General features: G+C 36.7%; 1 protein-coding gene across 1 annotated transcript in view; it reads left to right on the forward strand.

The window, feature by feature from the left end:
* The window catches only part of RIMS1 (regulating synaptic membrane exocytosis 1), a 600,042-nt gene that overhangs the window by 446,996 nt on the left and 134,552 nt on the right, over nucleotides 1-18,494 (forward strand). Inside the window, exons 23-24 of the mRNA XM_055534784.1 lie at nucleotides 6,950-7,033; nucleotides 15,821-15,892. Coding sequence (XP_055390759.1) covers nucleotides 6,950-7,033; nucleotides 15,821-15,892 — 156 coding nt within the window. The remainder of the gene's footprint in view (nucleotides 1-6,949; nucleotides 7,034-15,820; nucleotides 15,893-18,494) is intronic.

The raw sequence follows: 18,494 nt of genomic DNA on the forward strand, positions 1-18,494 counted from the left end.
TCTTCTTTGGAGAAATGTCTATTTAGTTCTTTGGCCCATTTTTTGATTGGGTCATTTATTTTTCTGGAGTTGAGCTGTAGGAGTTGCTTGTATATTCTGGAGATTAGTTGTTTGTCAGTTGCTTCATTTGCTATTATCTTCTCCCATTCTGAAGGCTGTCTTTTCACCTTGCTAATAGTTTCCTTTGATGTGCAGAAGCTTTTAAGGTTAATTAGGTCCCATTTGTTTATTTTTGCTTTTATTTCCAATATTCTGGGAGGTGGGTCATAGAGGATCCTGCTGTGATGTATGTCAGAGAGTGTTTTGCCTATGTTCTCCTCTAGGAGTTTTATAGTTTCTGGTCTTACGTTTAGATCACATTAAAAGGATCATACACCATGACCAAGTGGGCTTTATCCCAGGGATGCAAGGATTCTTCAATATCCGCAAATCAATCAATGTAATACACCACATTAACAAATTGAAAAATAAAAACCATATGATTATCTCAATAGATGCAGAGAAAGCCTTTGACAAAATTCAACATCCATTCATGATAAAAACTCTCCAGAAAGCAGGAATAGAAGGAACATACCTCAACATAATCAAAGCTATATATGACAAACCCACAGCAAACATTATCCTCAATGGTGAAAAATTGAAAGCATTTCCTCTAAAGTCAGGAACAAGACAAGGGTGCCCACTTTCACCATTACTATTCAACATAGTTTTGGAAGTTTTGGCCACAGCAATCAGAGCAGAAAAAGAAATAAAAGGAATCCAAATTGGAAAAGAAGAAGTAAAGCTCTCACTGTTTGCAGATGACATGATCCTCTACATAGAAAACCCTAAAGACTCCACCAGAAAATTACTAGAACTAATCAATGACTATAGTAAAGTTGCAGGATATAAAATCAACACACAGAAATCCCTTGCATTCCTATACACTAATAATGAGAAAACAGAAAGAGAAATTAAGGAAACAATTCCATTCACCATTGCAACGGAAAGAATAAAATACTTAGGAATATATCTACCTAAAGAAACTAAAGACCTATATATAGAAAACTATAAAACACTGGTGAAAGAAATCAAAGAGGACACTAACAGATGGAGAAATATACCATGTTCATGGATTGGAAGAATCAATGTAGTGAAAATGAGTATACTACCCAAAGCAATCTATAGATTCAATGCAATCCCTATCAAGCTACCAACAGCATTCTTCACAGAGCTAGAACAAATAATTTCACAATTTGTATGGAAAAACAAAAAACCTCGAATAGCCAAAGCGATCTTGAGAAAGAAGAATGGAACAGGAGGAATCAACCTACCTGACTTCAGGCTCTACTACAAAGCCACAGTTATCAAGACAGTATGGTACTGGCACAAAGACAGAAATATAGATCAATGGAACAAAATAGAAAGCCCAGAGATAAATCCACGCACATATGGACACCTTATCTTCGACAAAGGAGGCAAGAATATACAATGGATTAAAGACAATCTCTTTAACAAGTGGTGCTGGGAACTCTGGTCAACCACTTGTAAAAGAATGAAACTAGAACACTTTCTAACACCATACACAAAAATAAACTCAAAATGGATTAAAGATCTAAACGTAAGAAATATAATTTCATTTTCTTGAGATAGCACCACATTTCCACAGCTTTATCACCTGTTGAGGTGAAGGCAGTTTGCTGATTCTAAACCATCTCGATGACCATTTCTATGGTGTTCTACCTACTTAGGAGGCTTTTTGAAGTTTCCTCACTAAGCTTGGGAGAAAAGGAAGTTCTGTGTTAGTACAAAGCATGAAATTTTTAAAGCTGAGTCAACAACCACCATCACACGTCCCTAATGATTCCAAGATACAGGAGCAGCAGGCACAATTAGCATGTTCTTCTCCTGAACTACCCCCAAACCATCAGAATGACCTTGTCTTCCTTAGGAGAATCATTTGGCCCAGGCTAAGAGATAAATTTCCATATAAGCCAATGGAAATCCTGTTTTCAAAGGAGGTCATTTCCATGTTTGAGCACCTCTGTTATGTATTCTGTGGATTACATAACTAGAAAAAATACATATTACCCTTAGCCCCATCCAGTCATGACTCATAAGTCAAGAAATTTGAGGTTAATTTACAATGAAAGATAACCCGAAAAACTGGTTATACCCAACTGAAGACGTCTAATAGAAATGGCTTGCTTTCATCTTTTCTCTAGCAAATACCACTGCATGTTTACAAGAAGATCCAGTCAAGGTCATTGTACTTTCCTTCCTCTGTGTCAAGGTCAGCTTGAGGTCATCACTTCCCACTTGTATCTGATCTCAAAGGAGTGAGATACATGTCTGCTCCTAGCCTTTCCTTTCCCAGATTTTCAAACAGAATGTCACTTATGTATCTGGAAACACTGATTTTTAGAGCCACTGGAAAATGAGTCCTTTTCTTGGATGCTTTATCTTCTTCTTAGACCTTTTGAAGAAACCATAGCCTTGCTAAAGTCCATCAGAGAGTAGTCTATACTTGCCACCTCCTTTTTGTACCTCCCAGAAAGTTCTGCAGTCCCGCCACTGTGCTAAAACCTTGCCATGGGTTACCTTGGCCTCTACCGGCACAGCAGCATTTTACAACATCTTACAGTCACTGCTGCCTCTAGAATCTTGCATTTCTCAAGCGCACTCTACAAATTCCCTAACGCCTCCATGTCAAGTCGGTCTCCTTTACAGGCTTCTTTTCCCCCGGTCTCCCTCTCACCTTTCCTCTGTTGCTCACCCATCCCATCTCTGAAATTCAATGTCTATCAAAAGTTTTCACACTAATACATATGAGGACCACAGTCCACTGGAGCTGGTCAGGCCAGACCTTCCCCTGAAAATGCCTGAGTTCCTCAGTGATTGGCAGACCCTGCAGGCATCAAATTCACTGTCTCCCCTCACACCCTTTGACAGCAAAATGCTTTGTTTTCTGACATGTCCCTGTGCTTTGACAAATTTGACATCTAACCATCCACATAATCTGGAAATACGTCTCCTGCTCCTTTGTCTCATTGAGTGAAACAGGAAGTCCTATCAATTCTCCTTCAAGAATCTTCAAAACAGATCCTCCCCTTGATTACACTAAAGTCCTCCTCCACTTCCAGTGTCATTCTTGCCCCCTAAATTTCTCATAAGCTCTACTAATCATTCTGTTAGTTTTCATATGAAGTTGTCTTTCCATTACAATTAAAATACTCTTTTCTTTTTGTTTTTATCCTCATTTTTCAAAAAGGGGGTCAAATAACCATATCTCCTGTAGAACTTCTCCTAACCTCCCTCCCACTTCCCTTTCTCTGCCAAGCAGAATTATCGATGCTGTTTTCTGGATTCACATAGTATTGCATACTTTCTATTTCACTTAGGCAAGTATTTTTTTCCTTTTACTTGATTTTCCTCCTGGAGGGCAGGGATCATATCCGGTTTGTCCTTGCTGTTTGTTGCAATAGCATTATTATTATTATTTTTACTTAGTAAATGCTCAGTTTGGGGATTTGAGGGCACTTAAAAAACACTCCCTATTTTCTGCTCCGAAGTCTGTGTCCAGTTGTGAACTAGACCCAGGAACTGCAAGGTGGGAGATCTAGTCATCACCATAGATACAGTGAACAAGTTAGGAGCCAGACTTCAGGCCGTAAGCTTCCTGATGGCTCAGCAAGAGGCTGCTGTTTTGCAGTCAGACTGATTTGGAAAGAGGAAATCAGAGAGGACTAAGTAATCTGTGCCTGATTCTTTACCACAAAGTCTTCCCCACTCCCTCCTTGTGGTGGACAGACACCCAAGGCAGGACTTGAAAGAATTTCCCTCCATGTGAAAACACGAGGCCTAAGATAAAGAAGTTCCTGCCTAAAACTTAGCAACTGTTAACTTGAATTGAAATAGATAAACCTTATTCCAAAATGTAAGTACCTATATTAATTTTAATTTTAAATAGTATTGGGGAAAATGTTTTGAAGAACTCCATGAATAATGGGAATAGACCATAAAAATAAATGTAATCAATTCTCTCCTTTGGTCAGGTTTGGTTTCTAATATTACAGAACTTCACAGATACTTTTTATGTGTGCTGCTTATGGAATGAAGGATTTGCATTTCCAAAAACTTTCTCTTTCAGGTAACTAAAGCAGCCCTGCCGAGAGTTGTGCACCATTGAAAGCTGTGTACACATGCAAGCGTAAATACTAGTTACACATTTAAATACGCATGCATTTGGTTTAAGGTATATCTGTGGTAGGGAAAAGCCCCAACATAAGAACCATTTGATTGCTTACTGAGGACAGTCAGTTCTAAGTCCTTGTATTGCCTCACCACTATTGATTTTTCAATTTAGTTTCTCATTTCTTACTAGTATTACCCCCAAACCTCAAATCTTATCCTGTTTATTATCTACTTAAATATTTGCAAATATTTATTCATTATTTATTCTGTGCTGTGCATAGTTGATATCACTGCCAAAACAAAGCCAAACAAAACTTTGTAGACCCTTATTTAGGGACCCCCTCTGCAGCCTGTTCCTTCAGTCCCACAGCCATCAGAGTGACCTTTGCCCCCTGTTCTGAGGCCAGTGAAAAGGATGAGCTCTCAGCAAACAGACTTCCTGAATTAATGAGTTTAAAGTATCTGAGATTAAAGCATTATTAATGTAACTTGCAGGCAAGATGATTTGGAAAGAGAAATAAAGAAGCAGCTGTTTTAGTTCAGATTTGCAATGAATGCCCCCAGCGTAGCCTGCCTTTTTCACTTCTAGCATGAAAACGGATGTGCAAGGTGTTTCATTCAGTAACAACGAATAAAGATTCTAACTTTGATCCTCTTCAATCTGTTTGACAGGAGGAACAGAGAAAGAAGTTGCACACATTTTTAAAACATATAAAACATTAGTATATTTAATGCTCATAAATGTATGTTATTAAAACTTAGGTAATCTCTGATCTTTGGGGGAAAAAATAGGTATAAGTTGATCTTGCTCTTATCATATCCAAGATACAAGGGAAAAGCAAACCTTGCTTTTATTGGGACTACATATCAGCATATTCAGAAGGACTTTGAGTGTACAGATATAAATGTATGATGCTAAATGTTTCTTCAGAATTTCTCTTTTAATAGCTTGCATTCACTGTGGCTTGCTTCTAAATGTATGTCTCTCTTCTTCATGGCTTTCCTTGCATGTTTCATAATTACAGCATTTTCTTTAATTTTTGCACTTAAATAAACACAAGGACTGGAATTTTGCCTCAGGAAGCAAGGTTATTCATAATCCTGTTGAGTGAATACTACTTATTCCTTCACAACTGTTCAAAGAAAATCATAATGACTCTATATGTGTATTTTCAAAGAACACCTTAAGCTTTCTCATGACTGAGTACAATTTCATGTAGAAAACACTATAGCTGTAATTCTCTTTAAAAACTTTAGAAATATTTTTCTTTATTGTGTCTGCAGAGCAAAAGTCAGTGAAAAGATATTTTTTCAAGCATTCCAACTGAATTGACCAGTTATTTAAATCATTTAAAATAATTAACTCACTTGAATGCAACTTCACAAACGTGTAACACATTACAGAGGACATGCCACACAATTTTGTCTTCTGCCCAAATTCTGCTACCGAGTATCTCTACTTGCTGTACCGATTGCGCACAGCCCTCCTTGAATCCATCCAAAGCTGAGAGATGATGAACAGGTTTCCTGGGGGCTCTCAGAGATGAGCACCTGCTGACTAAGTCTACCCTGGTCATGTCTGTAGCCCTCTGCTGCTTTTGTGCAGATTGATAAATCCAGGAAGCCAAGCTATTAACGGCAAGGAAAGATGGTTTTTAAAAGATATTATGACTGGTCTTCTTTGGATTGTTATAAAATCTTACGGTTAGATGAGTCTTAAACATCATTCAGTGATCCCTTGTTACATATGAGGAAGCCAGTATGCAGAGAAATTATCCTGCTTGCAATGTGCATATCTAATATATTAAAATTTCCAAAATAGGGCTGTTTAGTCCCTTACTGCCTCTTTTCAGTATTTGCCCAGATTTTTGTAATTTGTAGTTACACAGACTTAATATCAAGATAGTTTAACCAAAAAATGAACCAAGTTTTGAACGTTTATTTGATTGTTAATCATAAAAAATTAGTGTTCTTCTAAATGCTGAACTAATAAAACAACTATGTAACTCACTGATAGATCCTTTTGCAAGTTAAGATTAGCAGACTATTTTAAAGGTAATGCTATTTTACTGTGGCATTTATCTGCATTTCCCACTTCTATACATCAGTGGGTTTTGTTCACAGTATTTTAATTTCAATTATTAACCCTCAGTTTTCGCCAAGGAAACTTATGTAGATGTCACTGGTAGCATTTCTGTGAGTTATTTCTTCGTGTCATTGTTTCTACACTAGAGAGTACATTTATTTCTTCTGCTTTGTATCAAATGTACATACCTCGTCTTTGCCACTTTAATCCAGTAATTTCAAGACCTTGTATCAAGTAAGCATTGGCAGCTTCTTAAATCTATTTTGTTCAACATCTGCTAGATTCTTAACCATGCATACTTATAAAGTTTTATGTACATATATGTAAAGTTATATGTATATACATATATAGAGAGATATATATATGTCTCATACATATATAGAGATATGTGTCTATAGATATGCAAACACACACAACCACATTGAAAAGAAAAAAAAATACACTTACTATATTTTAGACATCTTCCCAAATGAGTTTCCCTATTCACATATAAGGCTACCAGTTTTCTTTTCTTACAGCATTATCATTTATCTTTACAAGGCTTGTAAAACTGAAGAATATATTATGAAGTAAAAAGCCTACACTTTGCCTTTCTGGGGTGCTTTTCCAGTCCTCTTGTTCCATATATTCTTTTACTTTAGGAGTTACTAAATGTCCTGTTTTTTCCTGTCTTGTTCATTGGGCAAACAGGGGTAGATGGTCCCCCTCCCTAGATAGGAGACGACCTCCTAGCCCCAGGATTCAAATCCAGCATGCGTCTCCGGAGAATGACAGGTACTTCCTCCTCCCAGACAAGTGGCTTCCAGAGGCTGCCAGGCCATCAGGTGGAGGGTAGCCAGACACGTGTGGTTACTGCACCTTTCTTTCAGGGGACAGAGCCCAAGAGGTGGAGATTCCAAAACTGAATGCGTCCACCTCTGATGAAGCACCTCAGAATATTTTCTGAAATAAAGTAGCATGCACAGGGCGTGGTTCAAAGAAAGAACGTTGGGTCCAGTGGGAGAATTTTCTTTTAATGAGCATTTATTTCAGGGTTTCAATTTTCTAGAAACATATTTAACTATTGCTTTTGTTTACACTTGACTAAAATTCTCAGGTGCTTTAAGATATTTTAAAGACTATCACAGAGCCTGTTCTTTTTGTTGTCCTGATTGATGGTTTGATCTTCACCATCTTGTTTTGTAAATGATGAAGTTTAGGCTTTTAGATATATTCCCTGATTTAAAGTAGAATACCTGGTTCTTACCTGTTTTATGAATATTGTGTTTTTAAGCCAAATACTGTCAAGGGCTAGGGTCAGTCATCAAGGTAGGTTTTTGAAAATAACATCAGTGCTTTGAACCCACTCCCTGCTGTGATGTCGTAAGTGCCGAAGTGTGTTTTTCCCTTGCTTTGTTTTCCTTCTGGGCTGTATTAAGAGTTGGCCCCGTTCTCCTATTTTGTGATAGTTGTTATACATAGCGCATATCTTTTCCCAACTGGCCATGAAAGGCTTCGGGCGTTTTGGTTGTTTTGCTTCAGGTGAAGCAGAAATTCAGTCAACACACGGGTAACATTTATTAAGCTGATAAGCAGATGGAGTATCTCAGATATGGAGTCATGCCAGCACACAGGTTTTTATTAATTTATCTTTTAGTATGTGTGTATATAGTAAAGTAATTGTACCTTTAGTTAAGAGTGATATGATTTATTTTCTGTATCTGTAAATTGTCAAGATATCGTCAGGATTACAATTTGAAAGAAAAACTAAACATCATCACTCAGAAAAAAATGAATAAGTCATCTTACAAATGTTGGACCCCAAGATGATATTTATGGAGGTTTTTCAAATATGTTATTATGCTTAAATCTTTAAGACCTTAATATGACTTACATATTTGAAATGTAAATCTAATGTTTTCTACTGCTGTCTGATTTCTAAAATCTCCAATCTAAACATTATTATAAACATAAAGTCTTTTTGAATAAGAATATAAAATAATAATGTATATTAAAATTTAAAATGTGCGTCCACAGTGCTACTCATCCATTCAACAAATATTAATTGTGTGCTTATTTATGTGCACTGTTCTAATGGCTAGAATCACAGCAGTGTTTAATAAAAACAGTGTCATGGACACCAAGGAAATAAAATTTCCTTTTATAAAAAGCTGTTCTGGGTTTCATTTTATATAATGCCTGCCAGAGTATAAGATTTAAGTATGATGCTCTTTGTAATGAATATAAACATAAGTTTAACTGGGTTTAGAATAAGCAACATGGAAATCCAAATAATAATTTCAGTTCTTAGCATTATGTGAGATGAGGATTAGTTGAAAATTAGTTGTGTTTTAATAACCTGAATTAACTCTGACATTTGATTTAGTAGATTGTATATATCATTGTAAAGGTAGATTTTAGAAGCAGAAATAGTCCTTTTAGATAAGATTATTACATGAAACTCTTCCTAATAAGTAATAATTTATTCCTAATAAGTAATTCTGAGCATACATTTTACTTGTTATTATAATTTATTTGTAAGTAAGTTCTGGATTCAACAAAGGGAAATACATTTTAAATGGCTTGATCCTATGATTTATTACTGTAGGGAACAGAATATTATTTATAGTATTTAAAATATACTTTTATTAAAATATGAGTAACAAGTGCCCATAAAAATTAGAGAGAAATTACTGTATCAGCTGATGTAGAAAAAAAAATCCATTGATAACCTGAGCAAACACTTAATACTTGCTTTCCTTTTTACCTCTTATAAGCTTTATTTACTAATTTAGAAAAATTTGCAAATGAAGTGAACATGGCATCAGATTTGGAGATAGTGAATATTCATAAGAATTTGCCACCAGATAAATTTTGCACTAGGAAATGTGTAACTTTAAAAAAATATTCTAAAATCAGTGACAATTTATGTTATCAGCCATTGGATGTCCTGCATACTTGATTATTTTGAAAACAGCATAGTAATACAAGAGGTAAATATTTGATTAAGAGAGCCTGCTGGTGAGTTAGAAAGCATTGATTTGCCGTCTTGTTTTACATAACACGTGTACACACACACAAAATTTTTAATGTACCATTTCACCATAATTTTAATTTCAACAGTAAGAAATATTGATGTCATTTCAAGTGGTACAATAGCTTTATTTGGAATTAACATGGAATATGTTTATTTAGATCAAAAAAATTTCCTAGAAGTTGTAGGATTTTTTTAAAACAATGATGAGGAAAAAATACATAAATCTGTAGCCCTAGCTTTTTTTTTTTTTTTTAACCTTAAAGTTTAGTGTACATTTTCTTGTAGTTTTATTACTAAAAATATTGAAACTTCTAAGGATCACCTTTCCAATAACAAAGTATTTCTTTGTAAATGGCATTATTTTAATATATAAATAGTAGCTTTTATGAACCTGTGTATACATAATTCTCTTATAAATTCAGAGCTACTTATGGCTGAGTATTTAACCAAAATTTATGAATAGCAAGTTAGAAAAAACGTATTTTAATAGAACCCTAAATTGTCAAGTTTCTGAGTTCAGTCCTCACAGTTGAATCAGTCATCTTTAAATGTGAAAGGCAAGTATAAATTACTATCATTATTACTATCATCTAAATTACTTTTTGGTAAATGTTTTTTCAGGAAGATACATATATTCTTTTACATTAAAAATTGATAGTGACCATTCTAATAAATGTGAGTTGATAGAATATTTTCTTTTTTAGTACGTTTTAGATGTATTTTAATGCTTCACTAGCTTGAAGGTACTGACTCTAATGTTCTGATTAAAAATATTTTTGCATGCGTGTACATATTTTTGTACATGATATTTTTAAAGATGCAGTTTATTGATGTGACTTTGATAAAATGGGAAATATTGAATGGAATAACACTATTTTTTGCGATTTTAATTATTAGAAAAAGTAAAGTATCCCACTGTGTTAAAGATTAATTCTTGAATTACTCTGCAGTTCTAGTTCTAATTTCTTTTGCAAGTAACCAGATTTCTGTAGTTGCCCACACTTGCAACTTGGAAGCAGCTACTTGCCAAGGAATTTTTAACCAAAAATATCATGTGGTTCCTCTTATTCAAAGTGAATGGATCTTCTTTCTCCACTGTAAATATTTCTAGGATAAAGAAATTATCCACTTTTCCACTTCCAGAATTCATGATACTTTTGCAGTGTAGGTGCAGAGTTAATATAGAACCACTTGTAAATTCAGTATATTACTAGTCATTTTTGTTTGCTTCATAATACTTATTATCTATGCTTTGCAAAAATGTCCTTTATTTAAAGGAATGAAATATACTCATATACTAAAATACTTAGTCTTTTTAATGGCTGTAGTCATATACATAAATATCAATAATAAGCAAAAGGGTAAATGTATCTAAATTGTATGCATCCATCTTTACTGCATATGAACATTGCTTAAGTAGATTCTTAATCTAAATTTAATATTTTCTTCTCAAAATTATGAGGAAACAAGATGATGATGAAGATTTGCATTTCACATCAGACCATCTGGAGAATCAACCAGAATATATACAGAAATATTCTTATGACATCAGTGTTAATTATAATTAAAACATTATGTGGTAGAACTTATTACTCCCCAAAGCAGAACATATTATATTTTCATTTTATTAACATGTTAATTTTTCACTTTAATAGAATTTTAGTATCTTTAGAAAAGAGGTGTTTATCAGTGTCTTCAGGGAATTGTTCTAATTGAGCCTAGTTATTGATGAGGAAAGGAAAATATCACAAAGACGGATTTTTAACAATTGCCTTGCATTTCATTAGTACATTTTATGAATCTTCACACTTAATCTAATAGAGAATGATAATTGAAAATAGGACTTCCAGAAAATTAGCTTTAATTAGGAACACCCCCACTCTTATGATTATTTCTCTTGCTTCCACTTAATGATATGATAATTGTTGTTATAACATATTTGAATAGACCTTTATAGCTTTTAAAGAACTGGGCACAAAATCGTACAGCTATAAGTTGTGATTAAGGAAAAAAAAAACAACTGAGGATTTTCTGATTCTTGCATGCCTAAACCAGAGAAACATTCTTTAAGAATAATAAAAGATCATTAAAAATTTTAATGTAACAAAATGCATGTTAAAACCCAAAATAGCTAAGACATGATGGAAATGCTATCACTGTTTTTATTTGATTTTGTTGAGGTATTCCTTCAATGAATATCAAATCATTCAGAGTTGCTGGATGGCAGAGGGGCAGGATCGTGGGCCATGATAGCTGTGTCCTCACCAATGGACTGTGGCCTGTATTTCCCTCAACTAGTCACTCAACATTCCTGGGACTCATTTCCCTTTCTGTAGATTTAGGTGGGTGTAGATGGATTAGCTGAATTCTGACATCCCTTAAGACCATAAACTGAGTCCATGCTGCCTGGTTGCATCATGATGAACATGCGTTGAGCCAGTAGTGATAACTCTTCCTTATGCATAAGGCAGTAACCAGAATGTGTTTCTTATATATGGTATTTTATGTTATACTGATGATCAGAAAACAATGTATGTCTAAATTGATTGATATAAGCTGAATTGTGTAATCCTAGTTAGATTTTTACTTGTTATAATTTTTTAGACTCTTAAATTCCAGTAGCATACTCAAAATACTACTTTTTAAACCACTTATTTATTCAACATGTATTTAATGAGAAGCTACTATGTGCTGGGTGTTGATGTTACAGACACAGTACCTGCCCATAAAGAACTTAGGAAAGAATGGTGTAAGGTAGAAGGTATTTCTTTTCACTGTGATCCTTTTTGATGATTCTGTGGCCAGTCGTTTCAGGAAAACAGTACGTGAATATAAATTGATGGTTTTAACACGGGTGGCACTAGTGGTAAAGAATCTGCCTTCCAATGAAGGAGATGTGGGTGCAATCCTTGGGTCGGGAAGATTCCCTGGAGTAGGAAATGGCAACCCATTCCAGTATCCTTGCCTGGGAAATTCCATGAACAGAGGAACCTTGCAAGCTACAGTCCATGGGGTTGCGAAGAGTCAGACAACACTGAGTGACTGAGCACAAGCACGTTCACCCATCACAAAACTCTTCCAAGAAAAATCTGTCTTTACAATGTACAATATAGTCAGAGAAAAGACAGTAGAATTTTCTATTTTCCTCTCTATTCTTGCTTTACACTGAATTATTACAATCAAGTGTATGTCATTTTTACTTAACTCCAGGATTCTTTCAAGTGGTTAGAAAAATTATAAGGACATATCCTTTGTAGAAATCTTTAGAAGAATCTTCAATAGAGTACTTGTCTGTAGCATTTGAAGAGAAAAAAGGGGCATCCTTAAATAGAGGGTTAAAAACAAAAGCAAAAGCACAAGTTAGACACATGAACCTCTGTGTGAATATTTATCATCTAGTTATGGGGCACTGACTCTGAGGTTGATATGCTTATAGATGAGTAAGAGTTTTTACTTTAGGGAAACAAATACATATTATTATCATTTTAAATAATACTTTTATAGCATTGATCTCTTGCTATTCTAAGTAATGCTAAAACTAAAATGCTTATTCTGTGTCATACTACAAATACTATAATACAAATAGTAATATTGACATATTTAGAGTTAGCAAGGGAGAAGGCAATGGCACCCCACTCCAGTACTGTTGCCCGGAAAATCCCATGGCTGGAGGAGCCTGGTAGGCTGCAGTCCATGGGGTCGCTAAGAGTCAGACACGACTGAGCGACTTCACTTTCACTTTCCACTTTCATGCATTGGAGAAGGCAATGGCAACCCACTCCAGTGTTCTTGCCTGGAGAATCCCAGGGATGGAGAAGCCTGGTAAGCTGCAGTCCATGGGATTGCACAGAGTCGGACACGACTGAAGCGTCTTAGCAGCAGTAGCAGCAGAGTTAGCAAATCCGTGAGGTGATAGTATTTTTGCCACTTTGCAAGTAGAAGAAACCTGAGGCACATAGAGTTTGAGTAAATTGACTAAAATCACCCAGCTAAAATCACTCTTTCATCATTCAGAAAGAGGGTGGGGAATAAACTCAGTTTGGTTCTAGGATCCGTGTTTTTAGCTGCCACGATCCAGTGTTGTTTGTGCCACAGATGCAGCATGTTCCAAAGATACTGAGATTATGGACTCTCAGTTTACGTCGTGGGTTTGACATGCAAGGTCCATGTAAAAGCAACTGACTTCACCCCTGCAAGCCTCAATCTGCTTCTTCTTAAAAGGATGAAAGTGAAGTATGCCTTCATTGGATGGGAGAGCTTAGATGAGAAAAGACAGCAAGTTCTTAGTAGATATTTGATATTGTTAGTATCAGCGCTGTTATCATCACTATCACCAGGTACTGTGATGATCAGTCTTACATGTGAGCCCATTAAATGTTAGAGATGAGAAGAGGAAGAGTTGAAATTTTATAGAGGAAATAAAATCTCCATTGACTTTGTAGCAATGACTAGGGAGAGAAGAAAAGCAGAGAAGGTCCAAAGGATGCACATCACCTTTTAATTGCAGGGATGTAGAAAGTTGGTACAAAGCCTGCCTGTTGCTTCTGGTCCTGCCCTTTGCACCCACACACACTTCCAGAGCATCTTCCTTCAAACTGCAACCTGCTTTTATCTGAGACCCAGTCCCTCCGGCACGTCTCTGAAGTGTGTTTCCTGGTTGACTTTTTCTCGTTGTTCTCATTATTGATCTGACATGTTATACAGTTTACTTGTTTGAGGGGTTCTTGTTTATTGTTTGTTTTCTACCATAAAACACAAATTGTTTGAGGGCAGAAATTTTGTCTACCTTGTTCGCAGATGTAGCCCAAGCAGCTAGAGCAGCATCTAGCATATAAACACAGTATTTGTTCAATGAATGAGTGAAAACCCTTAGTGATTGTGAGTTTCAGGAACTGGCCTGAAACTCTGTGTCTTCACTTGGCTCTCACGCTTCTCACAGAGGACAAGGGACTCTGGCTCTCTAGGTTTCAGGACACGCTTGGGACCAAACATGTGTGTGTTAGTCATTCAGTCATGTCTGACTCTTTGCGACCTCATGGACTGTAGCCCACCAGGCTTCTCTGTCTGTGGAATTCTCTGGGCAAGAATACTAGAGTGGGTTGCCATTTCCTTCTCCGGGGGATCTTCCTGACCCAGGGATCAAAGCTGGGTCTCCCACATTGCAGGCAGATTCTTTACCATCTGAGCCACCAGAGAAGCTTGGGGCCAAGTATAAATTTCCCCAGATAATGGACCACATGTTGTTTAGAGCTCAGGCCCCTGGGTCTGCAGACCTCTTTCCTCTGCCTTCCCTCCTCATCACTTCCTGCTCTGCACCTGGTACTTCCCTCTGCTCCAGGAGAAATCTTTGTCTATCAGTGACTTTCCTCATTGATCACAGACATGTGCCCAGGACTCCTCTGCTCTCCTGCACCCCTGGGCCTTACAGAACTGGACGTGTGCTGGACACTTAGAGCATCTGGCATTAATATATCAAAAGAATAGAGATGAGAGACTAGATCTTAAAGGTTCCCATTACAAGAAATTTTCTGACTTGAGTGGTGATGGATATAGACCAGGCTTATTGGGGTGGTCATTATGTCACACATGAGAGTTGTTCAGTCGTGTCTGACTCTGCAAGCCCATAGACTGTAGCCCAACCAGGCTCCTCTGTCCGTGGAATTCTTCAGGCAAGAATACTGGAGAATTCTCTCCTTCAGGATAAACTTTATTGCTTTTATAGTTTCTCTGTTTTTTTTTTTTAAATAAGTGAGCTTCTTGACCACAGTATTTCTTATTTATTTCAAATGCATTGTAGTCCAGACACATTTTAGGATGAATAGATATATGTAAGCTGCCTTGGGGAGGTCAGTTGTATGTATAAGCATTATTTCTGTGGGAAATGCATTTCAAGTTTCAAATGTTCAGTATACATAAGTACTTTTAGAATATAGAGTAAATTGCAAACTTTATTAGTTCTTTGGTTTGTGATGGACGATTAGCTTTTTAAAATACTACACAAATACAAAAGTATATGATAATTTTAAAAATAATTTGAATAGTTGATTTTTAAATAGTTTTCTTTATGTCAAACGCATTCCCCTAGAGCAGCCTAGAGCATATTTTTGGAGGAGAAAAAAAGCAAAGGAAAACATCTTTGTAGCACCAGGTTTGAGACTTTCAGGGTGGAGAGTACTTCCCCTGTGTGTGGTCTTTCGGCACCTAAACCACGACTGTCATCGTGTTTCTCATCACTGCGTTTCACCATTGAGTTTGTTTCCACCTCAGTTGCCAGCAGGAGTCTCCTTGACATCAGGACTGTAGACTTTCTCGTCTACACTGGTGGGGTGTCAGCTTCTGTGCCTCCTGGTGGGAAATTGTGTCTTCTGCACAACACCCGTTCTCATTTTTGTTTTATTTTAAGAAAGTACGGATTGACAAAACCATTTAGGTAAAATAGTTGCCATTTTCCATGTCAGTTGCTTTTTATCATTGTACAAGATGACCAGATGACTGTAGCGTGATTCATCATATATTTTGTGTTTCTTTAACATTTCATTCCACAGGCACTCCAGAAAGTCTGAAAGATCTAGCATCCAAAGCCAGACTAGGAAAGGCACTGCCTCTGATGCAGAAAGGTAGGCTCGGTGTTGTGCTGTGCAGCATCTTCTGTCTCACTAAGATGTTCTGGGGCACCTCCTCTCTCATTTTACAAGATTGGTGTTTAAACACAATTGCAATGCTTAGAGAGACATTCCTGTTGAGAAATCTCCTACATGGGGATAGCCTCATTCAAAAAATGAGAGATGGATAGTTTGAAGGCAACCCCTAAGTCTTAGGGCTTAAGAAAATTCTCATGCATTTCTCTTAGTGATCATTCTGATCACTAAAAAACGATTAAATGCAGTGTAGTCCTATATACATATTAAGACATTAATATTTTGTTTCTGAGATGCTTGAAATGTTACTGATGAATATGTTACCTGAAATATGCAAGTATTTTGAGTGTCTGGTATTTATCCAAATGATGCCGTCTTCTTTAAAATCTGTTCTACAAATGCATAATCTGAGTCTACTCATAACTACAACTTAAGATACTCGCTAAGTTAATGTAGAAATTAAGTGATTTCTTGTATTTTGTTTGCAGTTTTTATAAAATTTTAAAGTGCTTTTAGGTTCAAGATACAAACAAAATTTTTGCATAGCTGTAAAAAAGAAAGACCAAAAATCCAATTAACATATATGCACTCATCCCATCAGTATTGAGAATGTGCAGGGTGACATAGATGTAAGTGGATACATGCATTCAGGTGTCACGGCTGCCATAGCGGTGACACAAAGCATAGTGAGAACACAAGGAAAAGAGAGGCTGCAGGTGAGATTAGATGAACTTATCTAGGTGCATGAAAGTAGGTGTCACGAGGAGCATGTTCTATGAGAAAGGAACAGCATGTGAAAACACTGAGGACTGAAATACCCTCTTGAGTTTGTGGAACTCATGCTTACTGGGGACGATTCAGGAGATGGGAGAGAGGCTGAAAACAACACGGGAGAAATTCTTAGAGATTGCTATCAATGACCTTACACGCTGTGGTATGGAATTTTAACTTCTACCGCATTACTCCTTGAGCCACGGCAGTTCCCTGCACACGATTGGTCTGAGTCCCAAAGTTGTAGATCGCTTGAACGACACTTTGGAAAGTGGATTGAAAGACCCAGGGGTAGATGGGAAACACCCGCAAGGCTGTCACAAGAAGGAAACTTGGTGGACAGGGAAACTGCAATTCAGTGATCCATGCAGTCCACAAACATGTGCCAAGTTGTGTGTCCAATTCAAGGAATAAAGTAGCGAGCAACAAAACAAGGAAAGCTTTCCAGAGGATAATACCTCTTAGGTGAGGTTAGAAAAATGAGTAGGTATTAGTCACATCAAGCATCGTGGGTGAAGAGGAGGTTGAATTGGTTTCTGGCTGATGATCTATGGAGATTTGGACTATATAGGCAACTTAACTTACAATGCAAAAAGGATCCCAGGAGCCAAAAAAAGTGCTGAATAGAAATTCAGTTTCACAGAGACATTGAATAAATAGATACATACCCATCTTATAGAGATAGATAGGTAGATACATACATACATACTTACATAGATGGACAGGTAGATAAAATAGACCAATAGTGGTGGTAGTGGTGGTTTAGCTGCTAAGTTGTGTCTGATTCTTTGTGATCCCATGGACTGTAGTTGGTCAGACTTCTCTGTCCCTTGATTTCCAAGGCAAGAATACTGGAGTGGGTTGCATTTTCTTCTCCAGGAGATCTTCTCAACCCAGAGACTGAACTGTCATCTTCTGCATTGCAGGCAAATTCTTTACCACTAAGCCACCAGGGAGGCCCTCGATAGATATGTACATACATAAAAACACAGATGGACAGAGAAATAGATACATAGATAAACAGATAGATAAACAGATAAGACAGAAGGAGTGCCTGAAGAACTATGGGTGGAGGTTTGTAACATTGTACAGGATGCGGTGACCAAACCATGCCAAAGAAAAAGAAATGGAAAAAGGCAAAATGGTTGTCTGAGGAGGCCATACAAGTATCTGAGGAAAAAAGAGAAGTAAAAGGCAAAGGCGAAAGGGAAAGACATACCCAACTGAATGCAAAGTTGCAGAGAATGGCAAGGAGAGAAAAAGAAGCCTTCTTAAGTGAACAATGCAAAAAGAGAGAGAGAGAAAGAGGAAAACAGTAGAATCGGAAAGACTAGAGATCACTTCAAGAATATTGGAGATACTAAGGGAACATTTCATGCAAAGATGGGCACAATAAAGGACAGAAATGGCTAGGACCTAACAGAAGCAGAAGAGATTAAGAAAAGGTGGCAGGAATACACAGAGAAACTATACAAACAAGGTCTTAATGACCCAGATAACCAAAAAGGTGTGGTCACTCACCTAGAGCCAGATATCGTGGAGTGTGAAGTCAAGTGGGTTGGAGGAAGAATTACCATGAACAAAGTTAGTGGATGTGATGGAATTCCAGCTGACCTATTTTAAGTCCTAAAAGATGATGCTGTTAAAGTGCTGCACTCAATATGTAAGCAAATTTGGAAAGCTCAGCAGTGGCCATAGGACTGGAGAAGGTCAGTTTTCTTTCCAAATCCAAAGAAAGGCAGTGTCAAATAATGTTCAAGCTACCATACAGTTGCAGTCATTTCACATGCTAGCAAGATAATACTCAAAA

This window comes from Bubalus kerabau, chromosome 9 (assembly GCF_029407905.1).
Source record: "Bubalus kerabau isolate K-KA32 ecotype Philippines breed swamp buffalo chromosome 9, PCC_UOA_SB_1v2, whole genome shotgun sequence".
NCBI lineage: Eukaryota > Metazoa > Chordata > Mammalia > Artiodactyla > Bovidae > Bubalus > Bubalus kerabau.